Source organism: Ambystoma mexicanum, chromosome 8, assembly GCF_040938575.1.
Source record: "Ambystoma mexicanum isolate Mex_15411 chromosome 8, UKY_AmexF1_1, whole genome shotgun sequence".
Taxonomy (NCBI): Eukaryota; Metazoa; Chordata; class Amphibia; order Caudata; family Ambystomatidae; genus Ambystoma; species Ambystoma mexicanum.
Genome location: NC_090929.1, coordinates 1,505,686,562 through 1,505,714,387, shown reverse-complemented (window position 1 = coordinate 1,505,714,387; position 27,826 = coordinate 1,505,686,562). Strand labels below are relative to the sequence as shown.

The 27,826-nt window shown below is 48.4% G+C and overlaps 1 protein-coding gene across 3 annotated transcripts in view; it reads left to right on the top strand.

Moving 5' to 3' along the window:
* NT5C2 (5'-nucleotidase, cytosolic II) overlaps nt 1–27,826 on the top strand; it is a 957,242-nt gene that overhangs the window by 702,503 nt on the left and 226,913 nt on the right. For all 3 annotated transcript variants that reach the window (XM_069611695.1, XM_069611694.1, XM_069611696.1), the window contains one exon: nt 25,325–25,432. In XM_069611695.1, the coding sequence (XP_069467796.1) occupies nt 25,325–25,432 (108 nt within the window). The remainder of the gene's footprint in view (nt 1–25,324; nt 25,433–27,826) is intronic.

Below are 27,826 nucleotides of genomic sequence, written 5' to 3'. Positions count from 1 at the left end.
ACGCGGATGACAGACAAATAATCTACAAATTTGTGAACCACCCATCACCAAATCGCCCCACATATTAGAAACTGCTTTGCACAAGTTTACATATGGATGACAGCAAACAGACCAAAACTCAATCCTAGCAAAACAGTGGTGATGCTCTATAATCCTATAGGTTCTAACTCTACGACATTTTCATGGCCCGATTAGGTGGCATCCTGCCCAAACCCGTGAACCATAGTAAGAAATCTTTGAAAAAAAATTGACAACACCCTCACTCTTGATCCACAGGTGAAAGCCAAGTTGTTTCTCCCAGCTGTGAATGCTTCACCGCATTTTACCTTAAGTTAGCATTGACCCACAGGACAATGGTCATAATTACTGAAAGACTATCCAAACTAGACTTTGCAAAAAGCCTCCTTATCCAGCATGGGGTCTGGCATGGATTCACATGCTCATGAATATTCCCTGTCGTCAGGCTGGGAATCCTTGGTAAAGAAAAAATCAGTATCAGTTTCATTTCTAGTAGTAATAGTAATCAATCACTGGTCTCTGGGTCATACTGCACCCAGCCAATGACTGCCCTCTCCCTAAGCCCCGCCTCTGGCAGCCATCCTCAGATTTTTACCGCATGGTCAAGTGTTGGGAGTCCTCGTCCTATAGCTCTTGAGCTTTTTCTGCGTTTCATGCTTTTTCAAAGAGATTTATCTAATTTTTCGGTTAAATAGAGCCTCAAGCTCCACCGCTTCTACTTCCGATCAACGGGGACCCGTTTCGGAATCTTCTACGCCCCTCAAGGGTGAAGTTTTCGTCGAGCTACGCTTCTTGGAGGATTCCAGAAGTTTCTGAGGCCTACCCCGTGGACATGGCCCAGGAGAAAGGAAGCTCGACATCGGGCAATCTGTTCAGGAACTGCCCTGGATGCAAGCTACAGAACTTGTTCAAGGAGGACAAGCACTCAAAGTGCCTCTACTGCCTTCATGAAGACAAATCGCACGTGGAGAAGGACTGTGCGTTTTGCATGAACATGTCGGAACGGACCATGAGGGACCGTCTGACCCGTCTCGCCAACTGGTTGGAAAGCAAGAACCCAGCAGGTGAGAAGAAGAAACCAGAGCGGTCTTCTAAATCCTGTGAGGACGCCCCGGCAATGGGGGCCCAACAGAAGGCAAAGCACCGCGAGACCAGGAGCGCTGAACGGTCAGGCTCCTCGGCTGCCAGGCAGGGCGCACCTTCACCGATGCCATCAACCGCGAGCCAACGCTCTGGCTCGGGGAAGAGAACCCGTCCAAGCTTCTGGAGAGGCCCCGGTCGATCTCGAAGGAACCGGCTGAAGGGGTACGAGGCGGTGACCCTCCCCCTAAGGTGAAGGCCTCAAGCGCGCCCAAGGTGGTGAAGGCCTTGATCCACCCGGCCAAGGCCTCTATTGAGGGTATTGCTACAGCCCTGGGGAAGCCTGTGGAGGCTCCCCCAGTGGAGGCGACCTTGGGGTCCAGAGTCTCCCTGCCCCCGCGGAGGGAAGCCTCTTTTAAGCCCATCCAGATGACCCCCCACCCGTGAAGACCCTGGTGGAAAAAGAGGGGGGGGGGCAGTGGCCTTAACGGACACGACATCTGAGGAGGAACTGGTCGAAGTCATAGAGGAGGCCCGTCCCCACGGGAGGGATCCCGACAAGGGGGACGACGAGAGCGAGGTTGACAACGACGAGGCTCCGGTGGAGGAGGAGCAACCGTCGCGTCTCTCGCAGCCCAGGCCACAAGACAACTCGGCGGCCATTTTGACAGCAATCCAGGCCTTATGCACGGAGATAAGGACCAGGTTGCCCTTGCCTCCGACGGATGACCCGACAGAGCCGAATCCGTCGGGAAGCCCCCCTAACAAGAGGGAAAGGATCCATCCAACCCCGCCTTCTCAGCCCTCACGGCCCTCTCAGCCTTTGTCCCCTTCCCCGACCCCGGGGGAGGACACGGGGACGGATACGGCCACGACGGGGACGGATGATGACGACGACGGCGGTGACGACGGGACTGATCTCCCGTCGCCGATTCCTCGGGCACCTCCTCCCGACGAAATTGGCTCGTTTCACGCCATGATCGCCAGGGCATCCGAGCTTTTTCAGCTCTGCCCCGAAAAGAAGAAGGAAGGAAGGCTTCCTTTACCAACGGCGTGAGTCCAACGGTCCTCGCAGTGCCGTTGTTGGATGACATCTGGGACAAGGGACTTGCCCTCCTCAAGAACCCGTCCACGAATCCTGCTAGGAGGGACCGGTACGAGAAGAAGTACTGGGTCTCCAACGCCGCACCTTTGTGCCTTAGAGCGCAACCCACCCTGGATTTGGTCGTTTCAGCAGCAGCCAAGAAGAAAGCGGGGAGGCATCGGCCTCGACTTCTACTTCCCCGCCGGACGGCGAGGGAAAGAAGCTGGATACCATCGGACGACGAGTCATCTCGTCGGCGGCGGCGACGATTAAGGCGGCCAATGCCCTAGCGATCATGGCCGCTACGACAGGGAGTTGTGGTACAAGATTGCCCCCCCTGTTGGACTTCCTCCCGGATGATAAGAGGGCAGAGGCCCTGGCAATCCTGCAGGAGGGTGAGGTGGCCTCTGACCACGCCATAACGGTGGCCACGGACATTGCCGACACCGGTTTCCGCCAATTGGGCAACAGTGTTTGCCTTCGACGGCGGGGGTGGCTCAAGGCGACGGATTTCCACCAGGATGTACAGGCCAAGGTTTTGGACATGCCCCATTGACGGGAACAACCTGTTTGGGAAGACAGTGGATGGGTCCCTTCAGGCCATCAAGACCGACACGGAGACGGCTCGGGCCTTGGGAGTTCTACGACGACGACGTCTGCCCTTTCGGAACTCCAGAGGCAAGGAAGGTGCCTCCAAGGGATTCGGCGGCGGCTCCTCAACGTACCGTCAAGCGGCCCGCTCCTCGTCGCAAGAAGCCTACAGCGGATGAGGCAAGTCAGGAGGACCTCGCCGTCGTCGGCAAGGCAGCGGCCAAGCAAGTCTGAACCGGCCGTGGTGTCGGGCCCCACCGAAGCACCCCGGTGGGAGACCGGCTGACGAGGTTCGTCAGCGTGTTGAAATCCATCTCCACCGACCGTTGGGTGCTCGATGCCCTGGCCCAGGGGCACAAACTCGAATTCCTAAAGAAGTGTCTCCGCATTCCACCTGTGGCCAGGAAGGAAAACCACGACCCTCAACTACTGTTGGAAGTAAAGGCGATGCTCAAAAAAAGTGCCATCGAGCTCGTCCCAAAGAGGCTTCGGGCCTCTGGAGTTTACTCAAGGTACTTCCTCATCAGAAAGAAGACGGCCGGATGGCGCCCATCCTGGACCTGCGTCGACTGAACAAATACATCAAGGCACAGAAGTTCCGGATGGTCACCCTCCAGCACGTGCTCTGTTCCTCTGTTCCTCTGGTTCGTGGTCCAAGGGCGGCACTACCAGTTCAAGGCCCTCCCGTTCGGACTGAAGTCGGCCCCCAGGGTGCTCACCAATGCCTAGCACCGGTGGCGGCGTGGCTACGCCTGCCGGGGATCCACGTTTACCCCTACCTGGACGATTGGCTCATCTGGGCAACAACAAGGGAGCTCGCCGTCGAACACACGGCGAAGACCGTCCAGCTGCTCACGGACCTGGGATTCTCCATCAACTTCCCCAAATCCCACCTGGTCCCGTCGCAGGTCGCACTTTTTCTGGGAGCCAAGCTTGATACAGTGGCGCGATTGGCCTCGCCGTCGGAAGAAAGAACAAAGGCCATCCTGGGCAAGGTACAGTGTCTGCTGGCCACGGACGTGGCCAGAGTGAGAACCATCAAATCCCTTCTCGGGATGATGTCCTCCTGCATCTATCTGGTTCGCTTGTGCAGGCTTCGGATGCGTTCTTTGCAGGAGTTTCTCGACACCCGTTGGATGCAAGCGACGGGCAGCTTCGAGGACAAGCTCCCGCTCAACGAAGTATTCCGCCAAGCTGTTCGATGGTGGGGCACCCGCGCTCATCTCACGGCGGGCACAGACTTTCAGACCCCAGCATATCAGGTGATTGTGACGACGGATGCCTCCCTGGAAGGATGGGGAGCGCACACCGGGGACCTTCACGCGAGAGGCCTATGGCTCCCGGAGGAGAGGCCGCTCCACATCAACATACTGGAGCTCCGGGCAGTGTTCTGGGCTTTCCTCCCTTCCCTCAAGGGCAAAGTGGTGAGGATCTTCACCGACACCACCACGATGTTCTACATCAGGAAGCAGGGAGGAACCAGATCCCCAGCCCTGTCCAAAGAAGCACAGGACCTGTGGCACTGGGCCGTTGCCCAGGGGATGTTCTTGGTATCCTTTCATCTAGCAGAGATAAAAAACACCATCACCGACTCACTCAGCAGGGAGCTGCGCTCGTGCCACGAGTTGGAACTACGCCAGGATCAAGTGGATCAACTCTTCCGGCGATGGGGCAAACCCTAAATAGACCTGTTCGCGACGGCGGCGAACTCCAAGTGCCAGAGGTTCGCCAACAGGTTCCCCCAGCCGAGGAGCATGGGTGATGCTTTCTCGTTCCCTTGGGACGGCCTGTTCCTTTATGCGTTCTCTCCGTTGCCGTTGCTACTCAGGCTCATCAACCAACTCAAGAGGCCCCGGTGCAGGATGATCCTCGTCGCACCGAAGTGGCAGAGACAGATATGGTTCCCGGACCTTCTGGACTTGTCAGCGTCCCCACCAGTCAAACTGCTGATGGACGCGGAACTTCTCTCCAGAGAAGGAGTCGCCATTCTTCATCACGACCCGGAGTTGCTGAACTTGCAGGCCTGGCTCCTGCAGCACTAGAGTTTGGAGGATACGATATCCCGGCTGACTGCAGAGAGGTCCTTGCAAAGGCCAGGGCGTCCTCAACTCTCAAGTGCTACGGACACAAGTGGAAGAGGTTCGCTGTCTGGTGCCGTGCACAGAAAATTAACCCTCTCAGGATTACAGCCCCTCAAGTGCTGCCATACCTACTGTCGCTAGCCAAAGCTGGACTATCTCATGCTTCAATCAAGATACATCTGGCAGCGATTTCCCGATACACCAGAACTACAGGGCGGTCATCCCTGTGGTCTCATCGCCTGGTGAAGGAATTTATGAAAGGACTGTTTCGATCATTCCCGCCGGTGAAGGCGCCAGCCCCTGCATGGGAGCGCAACGTGGTGCGGACCAGGCTCATGGGTCCGCCATTCGAGCCGTTGCATTCGGCCCTGTTGAAGTTTCTGTCGTGGAAGACCGCGTTCCTTGTGGCTATCACCTCCGCACGACGTGTGGGAGAGATTCAGGCCCTATCCTGCAAGCCTCCATACCTGACCTTTCACGATACAAGGGTAGTGCTGAGGACGCACCCCTCCTTCATGCCCAAGGTGCCGTCGGACTTCCATCTCAACAAGCCCTTGGTGTTTTCTTCCCGTCGCCTTCGTCGCCGGCCGAGAGGACTTTGCACTCGCTGGATGTAGCTAGAGCGCTGAAGTTCTACGTGGACCGAACGAAGAGTTTTCGGAAGACATCACAGCTGTTTGTGAACTTTGGACCTGTGAACCAAGGGAAGGCTCTCTCAAAGGCTTCCATTTCCAGATGGCTCTCCGACTGCATCATGCACTGTCATCGGTTGGCAAACCGACCGTTGCCAGGCCGTCCGAGAGCCCATTCGACCAGAGCGATCGCTGCTACCATGGCGTTCTTGTCTGGTGTGCCCCTGCTGGACATCTGTAGGGCTGCTACGTGGAGGTCGACACATACCTTCACGAGATTCTACTGCATCGACCGGGATTCCAGGAAGGAGTCTGCAACCTGTTCGCTTAAGGTGAGCCTGGTGAGGAGGTAAGACATGCTTAATGTTGAGTTTTGATGTAATGCTTAATGTTGAGCCTTTGCCACCTCCCGTGGTTGTGCATGTGTGTACTGCTATGTATTCTTATATTCATGAGCATGTGAATCCATGCCAGACCCCATGCTGGAGAAGGAACAAGTTACTTACCTGTAACTGTTGTTCTCCAGCATGGGTCTGGCATGGATTCACATGCGAACCCTCCCTCCTGCCCCTCTGCGGCTCTTCACTTGGTCATACTGCCACTTTACGTGCTACCAAATCTGAGGATGGCTGCCAGAGGCGGGGCTTAGGGAGAGGGCAGTCATTGGCTGGGGGCAGTATGACCCAGAGACCAGTGATTGGTTACTACTAGGAAAGACAGATCAGAAACTAAACTGATACTGATTTTGTCTTTACCGAGGATTCCCAGCCTGACGACTGGGAATATTCATGAGCATGTGAATCCATGCCAGACCCATGCTGGAGAACAACAGTTACAGGTAAGTTACTTGTTCCATCTCAGTCTCCCAGATTACCTAATGGGGAAATTTCAAAGAGTTCAAAATGCTGCGCAAGACTACTCAGAATGAAGCGATTTTAACATATCATACCAGCGTTACTTACTGGCCACTGGCTACCCATCAAAAAATTGTTCATTTCAAAACCGGCCATAGTTCATACCATGGGGCCCTTCCTTCTTCAGAAGTAAGTTTCAACACTACACTCCATCCAGAACGCATGGGCCCAGCAATGCTGCACCAGTACTAGTCCCCAACTTCAACAAGAAATGTCAAGGAGGATCCTCTTTTGCCACAATACTATCAAAACACCCTACCCAAAACTCTCTGCCTGAAGGAAAACTACCTGACATTCAGCTCAAGACTTGACTTTTCAACAAACCACTTTGAAAGAAAAGGAAAATAATAGCAACCGACTTGAACTGTGCACCAGAAACTTGGGCTAATTCACGACAAGCATTTTTCGAAAATCGTGGCTGGCACTAGCCTGCACCTTTAATCTCAGTGAAATATATCAGCAAGAGCAAAGTAGTGACAAACCCTCACCCCCACTCTCCACTCCCTCATCCCTAAACGAACGCCCCACTACTAAAATCTTGCATCCTTACTACTACCACACCCATACAGATGACCTCCTAGGTCTAGTGTAGTTGACCGATTCAGACCCTATCCATCGTCTTTCTACAAACATGTTTGTTTTTGCACTCCACCATCCCGGGACTGCCCATATGACTATTATTAACCTACCCAGTTTGTACCAACCACAAACAACATAGAGATTTTCATGTCAACACACGGGTAACTGGTACTTTCGACCTGTATCCATCAACACCAAAGATTTCCATATCTGCCTTCCCACTATCCGACTAACGCACCCTGCCCTCATTTCTTACAGAGCCATGCGCAGCGAGGCCAACGTTATAAGCACAAGGGCGTTATATAAGACCACATTACCTTGAAAGCCATTTGAAAAGCAGCAAAATGGTTCTCTGCACACATTTACACTACACAGTGGTGTAGATACTCAAGCTCACTCTTATTTTCAAGTGTGATGAGCAGTATTAAAACATTTATTTGCAACTGTCCCGTTAGCTCCCTTCCACCTTCTTCCGGAACTGCTTGATAATGTATGCCTAGAATGCAAGGCTACACAGATTCACAAGCCTTAAAAGATTAACATTGCTTACCCAGTCATGATCTTTCTGGTTTTTGTATCTGCCTAGTCGCATGCCCATCCATCCTTGCTGCTTGAGAGCAAAGGGCACAGTCAATAAAAACAAACATACACCTGTTCAATACCTAAGGACAGAAAAATAACCTGAGGACATCAGTGCATGAAGGTGCATATGTAACTGTACATGTAAGCTACGGATACTGTTAAGGGAACTCCTGTCAACTCCTTTTCAAATTTGAAAACAGAACAAGATGTGCCACTCTTCACCAACCACTGGATGCATGCCTATGCATAGCATATGACTCTAGGTAGATACAAGCCACAGAAGACCATTACTGTGTAAGTAATGTTTGTCATATAGATATAGATGTTTCTGATGCTTGCTAATCTGCTTAGATTAGCAATGCACATGCTGTGCATATGGTCCGACATCCAGTGGTAACTGCAGAGTATTGCATCTTGTCTTTCGGGGACCGAAAGGGGACGTCGGCATAGGCGTGTCTGTAACACTATCCCTATTGTGACGTGTAGTGTACCCAAAATCCCTCACGTGCCGCGGTCCCTCAGATTGTTTTTTTCCACCCAGATAACTGGTCGCCCTAATGTAGAGCTCTCCATAAGAGACTTTGTTTATTCTTGTTTACCGACTTTGTCGGTTATTTCCCTTAAAGTCACTTCGATGGTGCTCAAACAACTACGACGAAGAGTGCTGGAAACTTTCGACAGCAGTGGACCTCGACGCCTTAGATCCGGCGGCAGAGCCATCCACATGGCTGGGCCCTCTGGCTGGCCTACACAGTAGGGAGAGTGGAGTTGGGGTGGTCATATCTTTCGCTATTTGTCTCCTCTTCCCCCTCTTTTCCCTCTAGGTCTGGTCATCATTCTTATTACCTTTTGCTATGGAATGGACATCATTTAGGTTTTGCCCCTCTTACAGGGTCAGATACTCGTGGAAGGACGAGCACGATAAGTGCAATAATTGCTTGCCCCTTGACCACGACGAAGCGCGGTGCGTGGCTTGTAGGCTCCTTTAGGTTTTAGGGCACTTTTAGGTCCACCACACCCATCCCCGACCCCTCCAGGCCTGGCGCAAGTCACGCTACAGGGACAACACCCGGCGATGGGCGTACAAAAGACCCAGACTAAGCACACAACCCCATCCCTGGTTTCGACGAAACAGGTGAAGACGCCAACAGGACCGCCGAAAGTTTCGACGGAATCCTCTGATCTAACATCTCAACAGCCTTCCCCGCATCCGCAGCAGCGTCTTGCAACTGGGCCTTCGAAAACTAAGGGCGCTACATCAAAATCACATTTGGCCGCCGAAGCGCGCTCAGCTGATGCTCCGCCACCCACTAAGGCCCCGGTAGTACAAAGATCTACCTCTAGGCCTTCTACGCTATCAGTAGTGGAAAAATCTACTGCTAGGCCTCTTACTCAATCGATAGTGGAAAAATCTACCGCTAGGCCTCCTAGTCGTACGGCACGCCCCAATTCACCGGACATCGCCGAAAGCATTGCATGGATCACTTCGGCAGTGGGGCTGATGCCTAAAGACTCAGCAAAATGCAAGGAACGTGCCGCAGACATGTCTAAAGACGCGCCACAGCACCCCAATGCTCGCGAAAACTACGAAGACAGTCGAGAGCCTTTGTCTAGCGCTATTAGCAATACATTTCAGCGCCAAAGGGAAGAACATTAGGATTTCCCACTGTTTGCACCTTCTGGTTCGTCTAAATGGACCAGGGAAAAATGTGTGCATGGACTGCTTGGAAAGGTTTCTCGCTTTCAGAGCACCCTATCCCCAAGAGACTTCGAGAAGATACTTTTTCTGTGTCAAACTTAAGTTTTCCTGGAAATTTAGATCCTTCTCAGGAACATTTAACTTCTCACCGCAAAGAGGAAATTCACATGGACACTTATCAAGATATTTATGATGAGGAAGAAGACATTACCTTCCTACAGGACTACACTGCAGATGACCAGGCGGATGCCACGGACAACTGGGAGGACACTCATCAGGTGGAAACGAAGCCATGGGCGCTCCCTACTCAGGATCAGGACACAGATGTCCTATGTGTGGACTCCCCTCCCTCCACCCCGGCCCGCCAGGCTTCACCAGTAGATGATCAAATGGCCTTTAATGCCATTTTAAGGAAAGCAGCCGATCATTTTCAGATCGCCACCCAAGAGGCCATACCTGAACAAGATTTTGTGGAGGACATTCTTAAAGAAAAAGCCCCCTCCAGTCAAGCCATTCCTCTCCTTAATTCCATTAAAAGGAGATTAGCTCCTTCTCGTGTCACTCCAGCCCAGACAAGGGCAGTAAACCCAAGAGTGGAAAGATAATTTCGGCCATCACCTACTGACCCTCAATATATTAAGAGCCACGCCACCCCTGACTCCCTAGTGGTCACCACCACCCGGAAACGGATGGGAGTACCCCTTGCTACGGTAGAGGCACCTCCCAATAAGGAATCAAAAAGATGGTATGCCTCGGGTAAACTTATTGTATTACCACAGCAGCTGCTTTTACCACGCGCATAGCAAACACTACGCTGCTTGCCAGTTATGCTTATGCGCAATGGAACCTTATACAAGAAGGTCTCCAAGAGGTACCTGAACCCACAAAGACCAAATTACTTGCCATTCTGGCTGATTGCAGGCAGGTAAACCAAAATGTATTGAAAAATGCTCTGGATACTGTGGAGACGGCAGGAAGATCCCTAGCTCAGGGCACAATGCTTAAACGGAATGCCTGGCTCTGAAACTCTGGTTTGAAGCCGGAGACCCAAGCAGCCCTTATTAATAAACCCATCGAGGAGTCGAATCTCTTTGATAAAGCAGTCGACGATGCCCTGGAGACTGCCAAAAAAGAGCACGAGACCCTTAAGTCCCTGCAGCAAATCACACAAACCCCCCCCCCTCACAAAAGGGGAAGCAGTTCCCATCGGTCCTTTCAAGGCCAATCCCGTTCTGCCCAAAACATGTACAACACGGGAAACAGCTGGAACTCGGGACAGGCATCAAGCATCACCGCTAACTATCCACCTAGGGGTCAGCGACGCGGGAAAGGCAGAGGCCCCAACTCCAGAGGAGCCACAGCCTCTGGTCAGAAATGACCTACGGATCCAGGTCCCCTCCCATGTCACTTCGGTCGGGGGGCGATTTAACATCTTTCCTTTCGGCATGGGAGGGGATTACATCAGACCAGTGGGTTCTAAAAACGGTCGCCCATGGGTACTATGTGGAATTCGCCTGACCACCACAGTTCAGACCGCCCTAGACCAGACACCTGGCGCCAGACTATCTGCAAATCCTGAAGCAAGAGGTGGAAGCACTTCTGGAAAAGGATGCCATAGAAGCCATCCCTGTTCTTCAGGTAAACTAGGGTATCTATTCAGTGTACTTTCTTGTACCCAAAAAGGACCTCACCATGCGACCTGTACTAGACTTGCGCCCAGCAAACAGGTTTGTCAAACCTCAAAAGTTTTGTATGGTGACCCTTCAGGAAGTAATCCCACTGTTGAAACAGGGGGATTACATAGCAACATTGGACATGAAAGATGCATACTTTCATAATTCAATGTTGCCAGCACACAGAAAATATCTAAGGTTCATGATAGAGGACAAGCACTATCAATTCAAAGTACTCCCCTTCGGCATTGCCTTGCCACCAAGGGTGTTTACGAAGGTCCTTGCGGTAGCAGCAGCACACCTGCACAGACTATCCGTGCCTGTTTACCCTTACCTCGATGACTGGCTCATAACAGGCGACTCTTACGAGACATGCCTAAAGAATACTCAAAAGACAATAGACCTCCTTTTCAGTCTAGGATTCTTCATCAACGAGAAGAAATCCAGCTTAGACCCCAGTCAAGTCAAGCAATTCCTAGGGGCTCTAATTCGGACAAAGGACGGCCTCGTCTTCCCCTCCAACGACAGGGTTCAGAACATGCTTTCTCAGATCCCTCAATATGTAGCCAGTCGGGAAGTGACGGTACCCAAGGCCATGTGCCTGCTAGGTCTGATGGCGTCATGCATTTACTTAGTTCCCCACGCGTGGCTATGCATGCGTCCCATGCAAGAGTGGCTCAACAGCCAGTGGTGTCAGGCCAGCGGACAATGGGAAGATCTGGTAGTTGTCTCGCCAGCCCTCGTTCTCTCTCTGCAGTGGTGGTCGAGGGAAAACCTCTTGAAGGGGAAGACCTTCACCACCCCTGCAGTGGAAGCCACTCTCATACAGACGCATCTATCACAGGCTGGTGGGCTCACCTGCTTCAGCAGACAGTGCATGGAGTGTGGTCACCTCAAGTAGCATTCAACCATATAAACCTGTTAGAGCTATTAGCAGTATTCAAAGCAGTGAAGGCCTTTCAGACTCAGCTACAGGGAGAAAATGTTCTGGTCCTGACAGACAGCAACACAGCCATGTATTACCTAAACAAACAGGGGGTACACACTCTCCAGGGCTAGCCAAGCTGTCCCAAAACATTTGGATGTGAACTCTCAAACACAAGAAGTTTCTGTTGTCCCAACACGTTCCAGGGGAACTCAATCTTCTAGCAGCCATGCTCAGCAGAGATTTCCCACTGCCCTTAGAATACAAATGGCGTCTCTACGAAGACATTGTCTCCGATGTCTTCGCAAAATGGGGCTTCCCAGAGATCGACCTGTTCGCAACTCAGGAGAATGCCCAATGCCAAGACTACGCCTCCAGGTGTCCCCAAAAACGCTCCAAGGGGAACGGACTCTGGATAGCATGGTCAGAGAAATTTGCCTACGCTTAACCCCCCAAGCCCCCTTCCCCCCTACTCAACATGATAGTGCACAAGATGCACCAGGAACCAGTCACCATTATTGGTGGGCCCGCCAACCCTGGTTCGCTCAACTGATGGAGATGTTCCTCACCCCCCGCCCCCCTGTGAAACTACCCTGCCTGTACATGTTGTCTCAAGACAGGGGGGAAACGCTGCACCCATGCCCGCAAACTCTGAACTTAGCGGACTGGCTCCTGAGGTCATAGAGTTTGGATACCTTCAGCTCCCTCAGAGATGCATGGACATACTCAGGGAAGCTAGGAAACCTAACACTCGTTATTGCTATTCCAGTAAGTGGAAACGCTTTGTCATCTGGTGTATTACCAATGGTGTCAATCCCATTGACTGCTCGCCTACACACATTGTGTTGTATCTAACTCATTTGTTAGACTCAGGACTGGTTCATCTAGCTGCTCTCTCAGCCTACACCACGTCAGAAGGTGTCATGGTGGAAGATACTTGTTATTAAGGCTTTTATGGAAGGGGTTAAGAGAATTCATCCCCCCCATTTCTCACCGAGCTCCCGGATGGGATCTAAATGTGGTTTTAACCAGGCTCATGAGATCTCCCTTTGAGCCAATGCATAAAGCAAGCCTAAAGGACCTTACTTATAAAACAGCCTTCCTAGTGGCTATCACTTCTATTAGAAGGGTTAGCGAACTACAGGCTCTCTCAGTCCTAGACCCCTTTGTTACAGTTCACGGGGATAAGGTGGTTCTGCGCACTCATCCCAGGTTTGCACCTAAATACATTTCAAAGTTCCATGTGAACCAATAGATCGAACTACCCACTTTCTTCCAGACCCCCACTAGCATGGCAGAAAGAAGCCTGCACACTCTAGATGTGCGCAGGGCAGTCATGTTTTACCTGGAAAGAAGCCTAGAGCACACTTTACTTGGGGCACTGGGGCTTCCATAGCTTTCATTGCAAATAATCCCCTTGAGTCCATTTGCAAAGCAGCAACCTCGAGTTCTGTATACACCTTTTACAAAACACTATTGCCTAGAAACACATTCTAGATCTGATTCTCAGGTGGGACAAGCAGTATTAAGGCATCTTTTCAATACTGTTCCTTCTCACAACCCACCTTCAACTACTGTTACTGCTTGCTAGTGTATGCACAGCATGTGATTCTAAGCAGATTAACAAGCATCAGAAGACATCCATTACTTACCGTAATAGCATTTCTGATGATTGTATCTGCTTGGATTCACATTCACCCTCCCTACCTCCCTGCTCGGGGTGGAAGGAACATAGACGTCTTACTACTTTCTCTCGCTATGTACTCACTCACAAGAGCCTTGGGCTCCCTCATGGCAGAAAAAATCAAATCGGAGGGACCTCTGCGCGTGAGGGATTTTGGATACACTACACGTCACGATAGGGATAGCGTTACAGACATGCCTATGCCGAAGTCCCCTTTCAGTCCCCGAAAGACAAGATGCAATACTCCGCGGTTACCACAGGATGTTGGACCATATGCACAGCATGTGATTCGAAGCAGATACAATCATCAGAAATGCTATTATGGTGAGTAATGCATGTCATATAGCCACCAAATATTTACACAAAATAACCAATCTGAGTCATGAAATACAAGATATATTGTTTCATTGAGCGATTCAACTGTGTAGCATCATGTCTGCTCAGGGGAGAAGAGAACAAAGGCCAGGCCTCAAACTGCATTTCCATAATCACAGGTATGACTTGGAGGATGATCTCCACCACCCTCAAATGTTCACCCTTTGGGGGTCTGTGCTTCTTGAAACTTCCAAGCCACTGCTGAAGGAGACAGTACTGTGCCCTTGATCGGTTGGAGGGATGTCCTGGTCAAGAATTCCAGATTACACTATGAAACACTGGATTCATAAAAGATAAGTGAGCACTTTTTGGGTAAATGAGGCATAACAAGCCTACAAAGCCACCATGCAAAAACCTGCCCATTTTGGCATTGCTTGTCCTGAAGCAGAATCGAACTGTTACAGATGATGCAGGCTTAGGGCGACCACCTTTTAAAGAGTTTCAATAAACGTATTGCTGACACTCATAATGGTAGCTGCCAGAGCAAACAAGGCTTCACGCTCAAGAACAATGAGGGCTGTTTATAAGGTATAGCTCACACACACATATGCATACATAAAGGAATTTCCACATAGTATACTACTGAAACTACACAGTTTATCGAAAGTGCATGAAAGAAATATCTACAATACAGATCTGACCTCAAAATCGTAAATATAGCTTTAAAAACAGTAAGGTGACAACTAAAGGACACCAACAAGCAATTGGTAAACAATTCTTAGCTGGTGGAAAGAGGTTTCAATACTTTAGTCAGAAGGAAGTAGGATAAATGTGTTAAATGTTACCAAGTTCATGGGGGCTGCAGCAGTGACAAATCTTTGTTCACATGTCCCCCACTAGAGGACAGCAAGTTGAAAAGTCAAACAAGACGATGCCCAAAAGGAATGATTGCAGAGGTGAGGAAGAATTTGGAGGCTTGGAATTCCACAATCTGGCCATGAGAAAGAAGGCAAAGCCACCAGGCACTGAAGTACCGTTGCTGTATATTTCTTCGAATACCATTTCCCCTAATGGGATTTCACTGAATATATTTCACTGAAAAAGGTAGGGGAAATGGTATATGTGTAATGCATAATAGGTGGGGTGTGGGGTAAGGGTATAAGTTAGGGTAGGGAGGTACGAGGAGGGGCTGCGGGGGGTCTCCCCCACATTACATTTTTTGGAGAAAAAAAATTGAAGATTTTGTTTTTCGGTGAAATGGATTCAGTGAAATCTCCAGTAGGAGAACTATATTCGAAGACGTCACACACATCCCTGAAGTACAGGAGGAGCAACGGATTAGGTGTCAGAAGACTCCCAGAATGTAGACCAAACTGCTGGATTGCAGAGAGAGAAAAAAGGTATATATGGCTTTTCCACATCTGGTTTTTCCACTGGTCATGGTTATATGTCTTAATAAATGTGGGCATAACCCCTGGCAACAGATGACTTTTGGAAAATGTCCCTTTACTCCCAACTATACTTGCATCATTTACAGTACCGGAAGAGTTTGCATGTCGAAGCCTGGAAGCCAAAACCGAGATCCATAACTTCATCTGTGCAAGCAGTTCAAGATCATACTTCTTCTGGGGTGTCCCAGAATTCAGAGAAGCTACAAGCTGCTACACAAACCTGTTGTATTGCTTCAGCAAGATACAACAGGAAATATGAGAGTGCAGATCATACTCCAAACCTTGATTCAGGAAGCCTGGGAGAACTGCAAGAATGATGACGGATGCTGAATTCCTTATTCATCAATAAGGTTTTCCTGTGTTGTGTGACCTGAAGACTCCCATTTTCTTTTTTTCACATTATTATCACTATGCCTATGATTGTGTAGAGGAGCAGCAGCATGCCTCTGTAGGAAATCCCGCCCCTCTACCTCCTATATTTTGGAAGCCTCATATCGTGCCATGTTTTGACACCAGTTGTGCCAATACTGCAGTGAATATTAAAAAAAAAAGTATCAACTGAGAAAACCCTATCGAATGTATCCCCGAAGACACTACAATCTCAGGGAGTAGCTCCTTGAAGGAATATGAAAAGGAGCAGAAGGAGAAGCTAGTGATGTCACAAGAGACGAGCATGACGCCCTTAGACTATTGGCTGAAGAGAATGCATGGATCTTACAGAAATTGATGACAATGTTAAGAATCGAGTAAACTTTCAAATGCCGAGAGAAGATTGCGCGTGTGCAAAGTGATGTAGAAAATTCACCGTTCAATAATTGTACCGACGCTGAAACGCGTAGTGAATAAAATGCAGGCGTATCCGCCATTGTGTAGGAGCTGGACATCGGTGTCATGAATTTAGTAAGCCCGGACCCATGAAGAGGAAAGGCTCAGAGTAGTGTTGCAGTAAGAATAAGCTGAGATCATGGAAGTGCCTGGCGATGCTGTCTGGCCTGGTATCAAAACTGGTATCAAAACTGAAGCAGCTAAGGTCGTTATCGATTCTTGAAAGCAGTGAATGTGCAAAGGATGAATCATCCCTTATTAAGGTGCAAAGAAAGAACACCATGGGTGCCAGGTTTTATTAATTTAAGACATTTCAATGCTGCAAAATGGACCAAATCGTAGTCTCCTGTCACATGAGCCAAGGATGAAAATAGAGTTGAGCCTGGAGACCTAGAAGAAAGTGCCTGCAGTCACATATATTCCCACAGACGAGGATACTTTGTAAGGCCAAGTTCAAAGACAATCTTCATGGCATAAAGGTGTGGGTGATGAGCGATGTTGGGCTAATTGGTTGGGGAGGTAAAGTCAAGTCCACCTCCTGGCACCTGGGTCTGAGCTTGCGTGCTGCTAAGTGAACTGAATGTTCCATACATGGCATGAGCCGTGTACTTAATAGTGTTGGACATGACGTGTTTTAGCGATAGGCATAAATTGTCCGCCTGACTGTAGGGCAGCCATTCACAATCCTAGTCCCTATAGAAAGTATACATGGATGTTCCCCTTGAACCAATTATAATAGTACGTTTTTGTTATTTGCCACGTAGTATGACGTCACCTCTGACAAATTTTTTGTATAAAGTCTGTTTAATGAGAAAATTGTTGAGAGCTGAGTGAACGTCTGTTGATGTCTGTTGTAACCTCCCTGTTTTAGATAATTGTTAATAAAACAGTAAACTTTGCCATTTTCCGCAGTTGGTCGATTATTTGGACTCCGAGTTATTCTGCAACCCCATCTATTGCATGCACGTCACTAAAGAACCATAAGTTCCATTGTTTTTATCTTGCTATTTGCTTGGAGTTGGTTGTATACATAAATGTGTTTGCTCTAACTTCCCTTTCTCAGTATATTTTGATTGTTTACTTTTACTGTTGCCTTCAATGGTTCATCTTCTCCAATGGTGCACTGCATGTGTTATCTTTAAGGGATGTCATGCGGTTACCCTTTAAGAGATAACATTGTCCCTCTCCTATTCCGTTGCCGTGCAGCACAATTATCCATCACTCTATCCCTCAAGGTTCTGGGGAAAAACAAAAAAGAAGCTTGCATATATCCAAAAGAGGAAATCTGCTAAATAATATGGCTTCTCATTCTCATCAGCTTCCAGAAGAGATGCACTGTAGTTAATTTCAGTATCAAGTGCTATAGGAAACCCAAAAATGGATTGCTAATAGCTTTTGGCTCGCATGATGGATTTGGCTAATAATTTGCAAGCAAAATGTTTGTCACAGATTCCCCCCACCCCTTCCCCCAACTGGACATTTTGGGAAGGATTAGTGAAAAAGTTATTAAGCAAGCAAAATAATGCTGATTTTGGCCTACTCCCATTAATTTCCACATAGAGAAAAAGTCAATGTCTGTGCAGCGCACAGCAAAAACCACTGGACAGAATTGGACCAGGTATGAAACATGGGCACAAATCGTTGACTCGATTTCCGGGAGGGGTCTGGAGTTATTGCATCCAGTAGTTCTATTATTTTGGCGGATAATGGTGGTGCCCCGTTCTCCCAAAATGATAGCTGTATCTGCCATGAGAGAGGGGGTATTTCCAAAATAACTGGCGTTAGCTGAAAAAGGAAAAGTAGAATAAATGCCACTGTGGAAAGAGCGCGCCGAGTTAAGCTAGTCATGTTGTCCCACATCTGCTGAATTTCAAGGGTTTTGTTGCGTTAAATCTGCCCAACTTAACTGCACCTCAACTAAGGCTTTTTCAGTGAATACTACATATATATATATATAAAATGTGATACCCACAATGCCTTACTATTGTGGCTTAGAACTGGAGGCGAACTTCCAGCGATGGCTACTAGATTGCGTTGTGGAATGTGTCACTTGGCTCAAATGGACTTTCCTACTTTAACATTTCAGGTTAAGGCTTTTTTTCCCCAAACCTTTTTAAACCCACCATAACTTTCTTGGCGATAGATATAGATATATATATATATTTCCGAGGCTTGTGGAATCTGCTTAGATCACATGCTGTGCATAGGCCAACATCTAGTGGAAGCTGCAGAGTATTAGTTTGTTTTTCGAAAATGGGCGTCGACACAGGGCGTGCCAGTAATACTATCCCTAGTGTGACTTCCACTGTACCCATGATCCCTCACGCGTCTTGGACCCTCAGATTGTTCTTTTCCGCCATACTGGTCGGAAGCATTCCGCGGAGTTCCCTGGCCTTAGCCATACTTTTGCTAAAATATTGTTATATTTCCCCATTTCTCCACCCCAACGTCGAGTCACCGAACATCCACACTCGACACCGGCCCAGAGAAAGAATCGACCGTCGAGAGCTGCATGACGGATTTGGGCCTCGGAAGGCCTCTGGCCTCGGCCCGGGCCTCGGAAGGCCTTTGGCCTCGGCCATGCAAGTAGGGAGAGTGGGGGCTGGACATACTCTACACTCTTTTGGTATATAGGTACATTCTTATATATTCCTACACTTATTAGCCCGCTGCCACAACGTGCGTATAGAGGGTACCCGTTTCCAATTTTGCCCCAAGTGCAACCGCAAGTACCCTTGGGTTGACAGACACACCACGTGCAATCTCTGCTTACCGAGGGACCACCCCGAGGCTAACTGCAGAGCGTGCAGTAGGTTCAAACCGAAAACACTCAAGGACCGTTCGATCTAACGTTGGGCCGACCACGCCAGGCTTCAAGAGGTCATGGCAGCGGAGGGCGCCTTCAGCGATGGCAGCGACGCCGTGCTTTCGAACGGCGAAGGCAACGTGGCGTCAATTGACAGCCAAGCGCAAGTCCCCGACCTCGGAAGGTCGTCCGGCAAGGCGGCTATGGGGAAGACCCCCGGCGACACAAGCGCTACCCACAGCACTTCCACAAAACACATGAAGTCCAACAGAGACTTGATGCGCACGTCGAGTACTCGGAAAGAGGCACATAGAGAACGGTCCGAATCGTTGTCCTCTGGGCGTTCTCGATCTAGATCGCCGCATGACTCCAGGCAACCATCTACTGTTGCCAAGAGTGCCTCGCTCCCCAAGGTAACGGAGGTTCGATCGTCGGAAGACGAAGCCGACCTCTATCCCCAGACCGCACTCCAGGAGTCGGCATCAAGAGGCTGCGCAACGGCTGTTCCCGAGTCCAAACCTCTACACTCGAGAGATAGGGACGCTACCCCCGAACCTCGGCGCCAGGCGTCGAAAGGCTCCGAAGGGGCGAAAAAACAGGGTAAACCCTCTTCCACCCGCGGGGAAGGGGAAAAACAACAAAGGAAGCAGTCTCAGCCTCCTTCCACACCTCAAAAACATTCTACTCCACATAAACGGATGGACAAGTCTCTGTCTTCTGTTATCCCTAAGACCCCTGTTCAAACCAGTAGATCTAGTCAAGATAAAATGGGGAAAGGCCTCCAAGAAAGAATGGTCTAGTGATGACATAGACAGTCATGTCAAGGATGTCATCATTGGCAGATTTCTGCGCCAAAAACCTTGAACACTTTCTCTCTTATACCCCTGACGGGTCACCACCCTCAGGCTCTAAGGATCCTATACCCCCAAGTAAGAAGTCCCGGGTTGAAGCTCCTACTTCAGACCCCTTCGGTATACAGCCCTATTCTCAATATCAAGGAGATCCATCCTTTTGTGAGGATCCAGATTTGGGCATGTTGGAAGAACAAACTGGGAGGGGCTACTATGGGGATGACAGGACCAAGAGGAGGAGGAGGAGGAGGAGAAGGAGGAGGAGGAGGACGACCCAGAAACCTACAGTGTAGATTCCCCGGTAGATAAAGAACCTCCGGTTACCGACTCCCCTGTCGACAACCAGCCTCTCTTGAAAGAAGTGCTGTCCAGAGTGGCAGAACACTTCCACATTGACACCCAGGGTGCTCAGGAAGAGGGGGACTTTGCTGAGGAGTTAGTGTGAGAAAGGAGACCTGTGCCCAGGCCATCCCTATCCTTAAGTCAATACAAATAAAGATAGACCCTTCCCTTGTTAATCCCAATCTCACTAGGGTGGTAAACCCCAGAGTTGAAAAGCTTTTCAGGGCAGCCCAAACAGACCCACTGTACATTAGAGGGCATCTGAAACCGGACTCCCTGGTAGTTACAAGCACCCGTAAGAGGGCGGGAACACCCTTGTCATTGTCGGAAGCTCCTCCCGACAATGAGAGCAAGAAGATTTATGGCTTGGGCAGGAAAGTAGCTTCCACTTCCGCCTACCAGGCAAGGATTGCGAACTCCACCACCCTGCTGGCGAGTTACAACTGCCACCAGTGGGAGGAAGTCACGGCACTCATAGATTCCGCCCCAGAACCCTTAAAAAGCCAATTGACACGAGTTTCGGCGGAAGCAAGCGCTGTGTCTAGTTGCATATTAAAAGCAACCTTTTGATGCTGCGGATAACGGCAGATTGATAGCAGAAGGTACTGTTATCAAAAGGCATGCATGGTTGCGACAGTCTGGGTTCAAAGCCGGAACCCAAGCATCATTGATAGATAAACCGGTGGAGCCGGATCTATTGTTTGGAAAGGCGGTTGAGGACGCGCTGAAAAATGCCAAGGACGAGTATGAGACACTCAAATCCCTAGGCCAACTAACCAATAAACCCCCAAACCAGAGAGGGAATAGCAATTTTCGTCGCCCACGCGAACAAAATTCCCAGAGAGGGTCTAACTATTCCCAGGGGCAGGGTACACAATGGAACAACAACAGCCAGCAGTCTACCCAGGGTTATGGCAGGGGTAATAAGAGAGGACGTGGTAAGGTAGAGGCAGCCCCAGTAGAGGTGGCGGCATGCCTCCACCAAAACAGTGACGCTCAGTTCAGGGTCCCTTCTCACGCATCCCCAGTAGGGGGATGCATTTCCAACTTCACCCAAGCTTGGAAAGGGATCACATCAGACAGATGGGTGCTGTCCACAGTGTCCACAGGATACTGCATAGAACTGTTAGAGCATCCCCGAAACCACCCTCCATGACAAAAAATACATTCTTTGGACCACCAGAAGATCCTCCTCAAGGAGATCGTCAATCTTCTAGCAAAGGACGCGATAGAACTCGTCCCGGGACACCAGGCAAACAAGGGTATTTATTCAACTTACTTCCTTGTGCCAAAAAAAGATTTGACAATGCACCCAGTATTGGACTTACGGCCTGCAAACAAGTATGTCAAGCCCCAAAAATGTTCATGACTACTCTCCAAGAGGTAATCCCCCTCCTAAAAAAGGGGGATTACATGGCAACATTGGACATGAAAGATGCCTATTTTCATATTTCCATGTTCCCAGCGCACAGAAAGTACTTGCGCTTCAAGGTGGACAGTCGGCACTACCAGTTCAAGGTACTGCCCTTCGGGATAGCCTCGGCTCCAAGGGTATTCACCAAGGTACTGGAGGTGGCGGCAGCACACCTACGCAGGGAGGCAATCCCGGTGTACCCTTACCTGGACGACTGGCTCATCACGGGGGAGACCCCAGTAATTTGCAGAACAAACATTCAAAGGACGATCGACCTCCTCTTCGAATTAGGTTTCTCAATAAACGAGAAGAAGTCAAGTCTGGTGCCAAGCACCTCCAAACAGTTCCTAGGAGCTATCCTAGACACGCAAGAGGGGTTAACCTGTCCATCAGAGCAAAGAATTCGGAATATACTGCTGCAAATTCCGCAATATCAGGCCTGTCGTCAGATAACGGTATGCAAAGCAAGGCGTTTGCTGGGCATGATGGCGTCATGTATTTACCTGGTCCCCCACGCGCGCCTGCGCATGCGTCCCATGCAGGAATGGTTGGCGAAACAGTGGTCTCAGGCAAGTGGTCAGTGGGACGATCTAGTGGTCTTTTCGCCAACACTGGTACAAAGCTTTCACTGGTGGACAAGAGAAAATCTGTCCAAGGGGAAACCATTTTACGATCCCGAGATACAGGCGGTAGTCACAACCGATGCATGCCTGACAGGGTGGGGAGCTCACCACCTCCACCACACAGCTCAGGGTCTCTGGTCTCACTCAGTGGCCAAGAATCACATCAACCTGCTAGAGCTTCTGGCAGTATTCAGAGCGCTTCAAGCGTTCGAGCCCTACCTGCTGAATCTGTCAGTGCAGATCCGGATGGACAGCACTACAGCCATGTTTTACCTAAACAAGCAAGGAGGGACTCGTTCGCCAAATCTGTCCAAGCTTGCCCAGAAAATTTGGATATGGGCACTCAGACGGAAGATCTTCCTGTAATCTCCACATGTTCCAGGGGATCTCAATTCTCTGGCGGATGCTTTGAGCAGGGATCCCCTCCCAGAGGAGCACGAAAGGTGTCTACACAGAGAAATCGTAGAAGATATCTTCTCTCAGTGGGGTTTCCCCACTATAGACCTATTCGCCACAAGCGAAAACAGACCGTGCCCAGTATTTGCATCCAGGTTCCCCCAGCCAGACTCCCAGGGGAACGCCCTGTGGATGAACTGGTCAGGGTTGTTTGCGTATGCTTTTCCACCAACATCTCTCATCAGGAAGGTGGTCATCAAGATGAACAGAGAATCAATGAAGCTTGTCCGAGTTGCTCCCATGTGGGCGAGACAACCGTGGTTCCCACACCTACGCAGACTAGCGGTGTGCGAACCCATCAAACTCCTGGGCTGGTACAACCTACTGTCCCAGCACCAAGGTCAAACGGTGCATCCTCAACCCAACTCAATGAACCTGGCAGCATGGCTCCTGAGGTCATAGAGTTCGGACATCTCAAATTACCACAGAGATGTATGGACATCCTAAAAGAATCTAGGAAGCCAAACACGAGTCACTGCTACTTTGACAAATGGAAACGATTCGTTATCTGGTGCCAGAATAAGCAAGTCAACCCAGTTGATTGCACTCCTTCCACAATTGTCACATACATGCTCCACCTGCTGGATGCAGGACTGGTATTTAACTCACTGAAGGTACACCTGGCAGCGCTGTCAGCATACACCACCTCCCATAACAAGGTGTTGTGGTGGAAGATACCAGTGGTTAAAGCTTTCATGGAAGGAGTAAAGAGACTTCACCCTCCTATTTCAAACCCACCACCAGGATCTAAACTCATGGGCCCCCCATTCGAAACCATGCATAAAAGCAGTCTCAAACACCTGACTTATAAGACGGCCTTCTTAGTAGCAATAACATCTAAAAGAAGGGTCAGTGAAATTCAGGCTCTATCAGTGCAGGATCCATTCATTACAGTTCATAAATATAAGCTGGTTTTACGTACACACCCTAGGTTCTCACCTAAGTTTATTTCTAAATTCCACGTGAACCAGTCCATCGAGCTTCCAGCTTTCTTCCAAGACCCACAAAGCTCGGCTGAGGTGAAACTACACACCCTAGATGTGCGTAGGGCGGTCCTCTTGGTAGTAAACAAAACCAGACCGCTAAGCAAAACAGATCAGCTGTTTGTCTCCGTAGCTACAGGCAGAGAGGGAGATCGCGTCTCTAAAGGTGCCATCTCTAAGTGGATTGTTAACTGTATCCAGCAGTGTTACTCTCTTTCTGAAAAAACTCTGCCTTTCACGCCAAGAGCCCACTCTACAAGAGGCATTGGGGCCACTCTGGCTTTCATTGCAAATGTACCCCTTGACACCATTTGCAAAGCAGCTAATTGGAGCTCTATTCACACTTTTACTCAGCACTACTGCATTGACACCCATTCCAAGACAGATACTCAAGTGGGACAAGCGGTTCTAAGACGTTTATTTGCTCATGACCCTTCTCACATCCCACCTCCTTCTTCTAACACTGCTCGCTAATCTATGCAGAGCATGTGATCAAAGCAGATTCCACAAGTGTCAGAAGGGATACATTACTCACCGTAATCGTATTTCAGATGCTTGTATCTGCTTAGATTCACATGCGACCCACCCTTCCTCCCCTCTGAGAGAAGGCGCATGGATGCTTGTAGTCTTATCTATCTATCTGCTTGGATTATCTGTACTCGCGCTACTCCTCATGCTACCTCATGTCAGAAACAATACAATCTGAGGGTCCTAGACGCATGAGGGATCATGGGTACAGTGGACGTCACACTAGGGATAGTATTACTGGCACGCCCTGTGTCGACGCCCATTTTCGAGTTTCGAAAAACAAACTGTAATACTCCGCACCTTCCACTAGATGTCGGCCTATGCACAGCATGTGAATCTAAGCAGATACAAGCATCAGAAATACGATTACGGTGAGTAATGTATCATATATATATATATATGTATATGTATATATATATATATATATTCTTAAAATCACCAATATGCCATTGGTGCTTTGGGAGTCGTACTCGCAGCTATAGTAATCAGTGTCTCGAGCAGTCAAAAATCGCATCAAGAACATTAGTGTCCAGAAATTAAATTTAAAATCTTCTTTTATTTGGCAATCCATGATGAAAAAATATTGCTTTCAATCTGTACCCAGCAAATCTAAGCGGGAGGCAAAAGCAAAACTGCTGACGAATTTCGCCACTCCTGGTGGCTTGGTCTATATATATATATATATATATATATATCTCCTTCCAAGCTACTTGCAAAGTAATTCAACGTTGGGGGAAGTGTCCGTGCCTGTGTTGTATCCCTACATTGTCAGTATTTGTAACCAATATCAAGTTGTCGGTAGCAAAATGCCAGTTTGAAAGAAACCTGTGGCTGTGGGCTAAATGTGTGGATGGGATTTATAAAGCACACATCTAGCTAAAAGCAAGAAATCAGTGTAGATGGGGAGGTGCACCAACAAGGTTGCAAGTAAGAATGTGGGTTAGCAGAAAAGCTGGCATGGATAGGAGGAGCAGGCAGAGGAGGAGCTCCAGAAGGGAAGAATTGGGATCTGAGTAGAGCAATTGGCAAGATGTTCGTCGGGTCCTTTCATATAGGATGGATGGGTCAGTCTTCTCTGCATTGCTAAGTTGTTCCAATAACAGGGTGTGCAGAAGAATATTAACCATATTTAAACTAGATCTATCTCATATTAAACATATATCTTGACTTTTTTCCTCTCCATTCTAGCCAGGTATCCCTCACATGCCATGGCAGTCCTATTTTGATCTTATCCTTGTGGATGCTCGGAAGCCCCTCTTTTTTGGGGAAGGCACCGTCTTACGACAAGTGGACACAGTAAGTATCACTTATAATCGTAGTGTGGCATGTTTCTAGTTAACCTGAACACGATTCTGAAACCACCCTGATCTCCAGACAGCTGTTTGTGTGCTTTGGATTTCTGACGAATAAAACATGCACAAACACATTTCTTACTGTCAGTACTAGTTGGTGTGACAACTGTAAATACTCATTGCTACTAGCGGGAATGTTGTTCCATTTAGTTTCTTTGTTCCAATTATCGTTTTCTGTTGTGGTTATTGAATATATGTTTGTCATGCTGCAGATTCCACTTTCTCTAGTTGTTTCCCAAGCTGGTGTCTAGATGATGTATGGAACAAAAGTGAGCGTTTGTAAGGCTTGTTTTTCGAGGCTTTGTCGTTTTTAGGTGTCGAGCTGCTATGACAAAAACATGACGATGTGTCTTTTTGGGGTGGCTGTGTTTTACAAGTATGCTGTTGGGGTGGCTGTTTTTTACAAGTATGTTCAATACTTGTTGAAAGAGTGGGCAATGGTAATGTGAATGCATTTGTTGTATGGGAGATCGATTTAAAAATGGCTTCAAATGCCAACCAGATTGCTTTTAACATTTTCAGTGTCCCAGTATGTATTTGGCATTCATTGAGTGTGGCTGCCAAAATGTTCACTATTTATGTAATTAAATATTGCAAAAGTGCAGTTGGCCATTGCAAGCAGCTTAGAAACTACAAGAATTACTGCATAACCAAACTGGACTCAATAACCATCACTTTCAACACTGAAGAATATACATTTTTTCATGGCATCCACAAATGTAAAATCATATTGTAATTTATGTCCCTTATTGGAAAATGTTCCAGAGGCAGGCTTCTTTCATTCCTGGTTTCTGAATCCAAATCTAAATTCAATTAGAAATAGTTTCATTTCACCTATACAGTATTGGAGGTCAAAAGTAGGAGGATGCGCCTTGGAACATACATCTTCTGCATGTCCTTGTAGGCCGATGAGCTCTAAGGGAACCAGGATATATATTTCTAGTGCTGCTGCCTTGTGAATTGATGGACAGTTAAAATTTATGTTTTTGAAGCCCTTGTTGTTTTGAGAGATTGTCATATGCTTATCTTCTTGATGCGTGGGAAAATCAATTGCTTTTCATGCATGAGGCTGCTTCTCACCATCTTTGCTTTCCCACTCTGCTGCTGTGTCAGTGTGTCTGATCCATGTCACATAATGGAAAAGGGATGGCGAGATGACGAGCCAAGCTTCCATTCCACACTCTGCTATTTCTAAGTAATAGCACGCAGAGTGGATGGGATCTCCGTTTTGCAACAGGCATTCTGGGAGGATTCAGCGTGTTACTTTGCAGAAACCATGGAAAAGGCAATCAAGTGTAAAATAATGTTGCTGTTGTAACGGAACGGCTTCTTTCCTGTATTTGCAACACAATAAGCCAGATACTCAATGCTAGAACCCTTTTTATGATGGAATAGCATTAGGTCAGAACCACATGCAGCAATAGGCTCTCTGGTTGGAATTCATTGTAGCATAACCTAGCGTGTAGTGTGGCTACTAACTCATCTTGGACCATCAATTAGGGGTGTCACGGTATTGGTTTTATGGTGGTATGATAATGATGGTATATCATGATTATTCGGGTATAGCAGGTGGAGTTAACTAATCTTAACAAATATTTTCTTAAAGGTCATAAATTGTCAGCATTTTGAAACTTGTCTGCACATTTTTAGCTGATCCTCCAGGAATCTAAAGCAGCTGCAGATTTGCTCTTCATGACGCTCACTCGATCGCCTTGAATGAAAGAGTGACTAGTGCAAGTATTAAAATGCACATTTTGAGCAATGAGCTTGTTGCTCAGTCACAGGTCATCGCTTTGAAAATCGGCCTCGACCTGCATTATTTTGGATCCACATGGCATGGGCATCATGACCCCTTGCTGGGATCAGTCATAAAAGTTTGTTTTGATAGCGCTTTATCCCATTAAAGGGAGAAAAGTCACTCATGTGAGATATGAAAGCCCATGTCATTGTGTTTCTTTTGTCAAATTGTCATAGCCAACACACACTCACCGAAAGATTGCATATTGATCATCATTACCATCTGCCTGGTGTATTATAAAGGTCTGTTGTTGAGTCATCACTGACCATGTAATCCTAACAGGACAGCGTTCAGTGGGCGCTGTTGATTTCTTTCTTGATTCTTGCGATACATGTTCATTTACCTTCTTAAAGATAGTGGCACAAAAACCTTTTGAATATGACAAAAGTTAAAATACATTTCGGCACAAATATGGCCTAGACCACCACATCACCGCAGCCCCATCATTACCATTTTTCCCTGGTCTGAGCGCAGAGGAAAGCTTTCATGGGTGGTGTCAATAGACCTGAGAAATATCTCACCCCCATTGCTCTGGATACT